Here is a 4,522-nt window from a genome sequence, read left to right as displayed (position 1 = left end):
GCTGCTTCCTCGCCGTCGTCATTTGGATGGAGAAAAATAAAACAAACAAATAAAATCAAATAAAATAATAAAAAAAAATTTAAAAAAAGACGATCTGTTTTTATTCCCTCTGGTTCCTGATGGGGGGGAGGACGGGGGGGGGGGGGGTGGAGAGAAAAAAAAATCTTGCATTCAGGTTGATTTCCCTGATTACAAAAATGGAAAAGAATAATAACAACCAAAAAAAAAAAAAATCATGCAAGTAGTCTAGTGTTGATGTTGGTGTGAAGGGGGGGATGAAGAGGAGGGGTAGGCGTGGGTCCTTTGAAAGCGCTTTAATAAAAAAAAAAAGACGTGCTTTTATCTCTTTTTATTTTAATATTTATATCAATCGGTCCTTTTCTCATGAGTCTTTTTTTGTCATCTTCTCGGGTCCGTTTTCCCCTGTAAATATTTCTCTCTTTTTTTTTTCCTTTTTTTTTGTCTTCTTCTTGTTTTGACCTCCCAACCCGCACCCCTCCACCACCACCACCCCCCTCCTCCTCCTCCTCCTCCTCCTCCTCCTCCTCCTCCTCCTCCTCCTCCTCCTCGCCGTATCATACGTCGCACTCCGAGTCGCTGGATGTGACGGACAGGATGGACGTCCCAGTGTCGACTCGCTCTGTCATACTGGAAACGCTGGTAGTGGGGCTGGCCGCGGTCGAGGGCGACTCGGCCGAGCTGTGAGGGGTGAGTCCGGCCTCCGAGAGGGACCTCATGCCGGCCGGTCCTATTGCTTGGTGCTGGAGCCTGGAGAAAGAGGTTAGAGAGGGGGGAGAAATAGAGAGAGAGAGAGCGAGAGAAAGGAGGAGGGGAGGGAGAGAATGAGAGAAATGGCAATTAGACCTGAGAATGTTCACCCCCTCTCCTCCTCCTCCTCCCCTTGCTCCTCATCCTGGTGCAAAATAGGGGTTCAAAACTCTCCTTTCTTTCCCTGCGCTGGCCCCAGCCATGCATGCGTGCTTTTATCAAGCAGCCAGCTTTCAAGGGACAAAAAAAAAAAAAAAACGCAGCACTATTTAGACAGTTTAGACCAACTAACGCTGGGAGGATTTGCTACAAAACCAACGCGCAATGCAAGGTGGAATAGTCTAAACAGTAGCAGCACAAAAAAAAAAAAAAAAAAAAAAAAAAAAAAAACAAAGCAAAACAAAATCTTGGGACGTAAGCTATTTGTTTTGTTTTTGTTGTTGTTTTTATATCTACTGCTGTGCTTTCCAGCCTCTGTGAACTCCAGAAAAAAAAATAAAAAAAATAATAATAATTAATAATAAAAATCAATGTTGGTTAGTTAAGTGAGAAATAAAACATACAGAGAGCCTAACGGAGGTTTTGTGCTGCAGCAGCATGGAGGTGCATGAATGAATGACGTGGAGATCCAGGCTGCACCAATAACCCTGAATGTTTCTCTGCTGTCCACTCACGATAATAAGGATGACAACAACAATAATAATAATAATAATAATAATAGTAATAACTCCATCGCGGAAGGATAATGTCAGAGCGGAAATATATCTATTCATTTATCCAAGAGATTAAGACAGAGCTCATATGGCTTAGTAATACACTTGGGGGCATTTTCTAATCAATTATAGCATTTCAATGAAATGATATCACACGTAATGTTATGAATACAGACTGAGGCTTTTATGCATGCTCTTTTTTTTTTTTTTTTTTTTTTTTTAGTGGACTAATATCAGTAATGTGTCCATTATCCTTTCAGATAATCTTCATTTCCATCACAGTTTTACGTTAAAATGAGACGGGGGCAAAAGAAGAAGAAGCTAAATGTAGACACTATATTATTATACTATACTTTTTTTAATTTCACCTAAATAAATCAGAATAATTTTTTGGGATAGGTAGAAAAATAGAATTATTTTAGAAAAAAAAAAAAAACCACAAATGCGGTTTTACAATAATTAATGAAAGGATTAAAGATTCGCCAAACCATATTAATTCAATGCTGTTTACAAATTGCGTCATGCTCAATGAAAACGTGTTTCATCAAACAACAATTTAACAACAATTTCTTCATACAATAGAAGATTGATATATATTTGGGGTTCTTTACGAATACTCTGAGCATATTTGTTAGATATATGATTCCTCTACGGAGAAAATAAACACGTGGTTTTATGTAAAAAAAAAAAATAAAAATAATAATAATAATAATAATAATAATAATAATAATAATAATAAAAGATGAATTCAGACATTAAATAAATATTACAAAATTGAATTAACAGTATTTTTTTTAAAATCCACGTTAAACTAAAACTTCAAATTTAAACAATGTCGTTCTCAAGTCCGTTATTTTATTCACATATTTTTATTATTCTTGTTCTTAAATTATTAGTCGTGCATTCATTTCAGATTTTGACGTTGATCAACACGTCTCTGTCATATTTAATTTTCAAAGGTTGTAATTTAACGTGAAAGAGAGAAAAAATAGTTCCAGTGTTTGCCCCCGGATTTCACTCCACAGCAAACATGTCGCCGCAGCTCACTCCCTTTACCTGACTTCCAGCCTTGCCCTGTCTCTTTTCTTGGGTAGTTTCTCCGGAAGCGAAGTAACATTTATTTCCTTATATCAAAGAAAAAGCGTCCCCCCCCCCCCGCCCCCTGTACATAAGTGCGCATTTTTAGTGATTTTGATAAAGCAGGGGGAAAAAAATAAAAAAAATAAAAAATCGCCAACCTGTTTTTGGCCGCCGCTGCTCTGTCTCTTTGCCTCCGGTTTTTAAACCAGTTCCCGACCTGTGTAGGAGTGAGTCCAGTGGCTTGAGCCAGTTCCCTTTTCTTGCTCGGGTTCGGATACGGGTCCTGTAGGTACCACTCCCGCAACAGGCTCCGCGTCCGCTCTTTGAAACAGTGCGTCTTCTGCTCCCCGTCCCAGATGGTCCGAGGCAGCGGAAACTTCTTCCGCACCCGGTACTTGTCGACAGGTCCGAGGGGACGACCGCGCAGCTTCTCGGCCTCCTGATAGTGCGCCTCCAGCCACATGGCCTGCAGCTTGCCGTGCGAGTCCTTGGTGAACTTGTGGTTCTCCAGGATGTGGTAGAGGTCTCTGAAGTTCCCCGTGTGGAACGCCACCACGGCGCGGGCGCGCAGGATGGACTCGTGCTTGTTGATCGCCTCGCACGCTCCCGGAGCCACCGGCAAGGACCAGAGGAAGCGGCCCAGCCGCTCGATGTCCCCGGTCTCCTCCAGCGTCTCGCAGACGCTCGCCACCTGCTCCGGGGAGAAGTTGAGGGTCGGTAGCTGAAACATGGACAAGTCTTCTGGAGACCTGGCGGCGGGAGCGCTGTTCGCCAGCAGCAGTGGGCGATCAGCGAAGTTAGGCAGGAAGAAATGGGAGGGATAAAGCTCTAAAGGGGATCTGAAAACCATGGAAATGACCTGAGAGAGAAAGAAAATTACCGAGAAAAAGGGGGGAAAAAACCCGAAAAATACGGCGAGTAAAAAAAGCTTGAATGATTCAATGGCTATCGCCTAATGACACCAGCCTCATAATATCTCCCCCCTAAATCCGCCGTTGAGTGTAGCATTGAAACATTTTGTTTCCCTTTTCTATTGGTCTTCTTGGTGTCGTTGTGGCGTTGTCATGGCAGCCCTGCCAATCACTGTCAAGCGTGCCAATCATTAGCCAGTACGTAGCGCGAGAGGCTTTCACCACTTGTGCAGCGCGCACGGGGGGTTATCAGAGTCTCGGATCTCCACAGCAACCCTCCCACTGCACCGCGCGCATCGGGCGCGAGCCAATGCTCGCCTGTCCGCTGAATGGAATGAGCAATTAGAGGGTGGAATATTATTGCGATCTTAACGAGGCTCGTTAAAGCTAAAGCAGATATGTAGACTGGAGATGCTTAGCAGAGACGGGGAGAGAGAGAGAGAAAGAGAGAGAGAAAGAGAGAGAGAAGGAGAGAGAGAGAGAGCAGGGAGGGAGCTTTAAATGGGGGACAAATGGACAACCAATGACTGCATCCCGGGAATACACGTTTTGAATAGAAGCGAGCCAATTTGCACATTATTTTGGATTTTTTTTGTTTTTTTGTTGTTGTTTTCAGACAGTGGTAGCAACTTTTTAAATATATATTTTTTTAATTTTCTTTTTACCTCATATACAATAAAATAGTTTTTTGTTGGGTTTTTTTGGCAGCGATTTTTGCCTATTTTTCCCCACTTTATCCTGGTCGTGACTTTTATTCTCGCTCGGCCTCTGGGACTCAGAGTGCACAACTCTGCCTCCCTCATCTCCCCGCCGCCTTCTCTCCTTATATTTTGGGGGGCAGGAGAAGGAGGGAGGAGGGAGGGGGAGAGAAACACTCACTTGCCATTGACTTCTTACCCTTTTTTTTTTAAATATATTATTTTCTTCTTTTTTCTTTATTACTCCAATACCCCTTATTAAAACCATTAGTCCAGTGTTGGAACTACAATCCAGTGCCAACTTGAAAGCTTCTCGGAGACATAAAAGCACTTTTCGTTGCATTTGATCTGG

At 42.7% G+C, this 4,522-nt stretch overlaps 1 protein-coding gene and 1 long non-coding RNA gene across 2 annotated transcripts in view; one reads left to right on the top strand and one right to left on the bottom strand.

Annotated features, from left to right (window-relative positions):
• Positions 1–552: 552 nt before the first annotated feature.
• six3 (SIX homeobox 3) lies at positions 553–3,749 on the bottom strand. Its single transcript, XM_023327183.1, has 2 exons — positions 2,720–3,749; positions 553–768 (listed from the first exon to the last, which is right to left on the bottom strand). The coding sequence occupies exons 1-2, from the start codon at positions 3,409–3,411 to the stop codon at positions 576–578; spliced, it is 885 nt and encodes a 294-aa protein (XP_023182951.1). The 5' UTR covers positions 3,412–3,749; the 3' UTR covers positions 553–575.
• Positions 3,750–4,124: 375 nt separating this feature from the next.
• Positions 4,125–4,522, top strand: part of LOC111606495 — a 10,398-nt gene continuing 10,000 nt past the window's right edge. The window contains exon 1 of the long non-coding RNA XR_002752039.1: positions 4,125–4,522. This exon is cut by the window's right edge and continues 394 nt beyond it. This is a non-coding gene — a long non-coding RNA (uncharacterized LOC111606495).

This window comes from Xiphophorus maculatus, chromosome 22, assembly GCF_002775205.1.
Source record: "Xiphophorus maculatus strain JP 163 A chromosome 22, X_maculatus-5.0-male, whole genome shotgun sequence".
In the NCBI taxonomy this organism is placed as follows: Eukaryota; Metazoa; Chordata; class Actinopteri; order Cyprinodontiformes; family Poeciliidae; genus Xiphophorus; species Xiphophorus maculatus.
Note: the sequence above shows the minus strand (reverse complement) of the source record. Positions and strands in the feature narration are given on the sequence as shown.

What these genes read in the sequence shown, in the direction of transcription:
- six3 (XM_023327183.1), bottom strand. Translation starts at nt 3,411, where the DNA reads ATGGTTTTCAGATCCCCTTTAGAGCTTTATCCCTCCCATTTCTTCCTG. An exon ending in GCAGCGGCGGCCAAAAACAG is followed by an intron (nt 769 to 2,719) that starts GTTGGCGATTTT and finishes CTCTTTCTCCAG; the next exon opens with GCTCCAGCACCAAGCAATAG.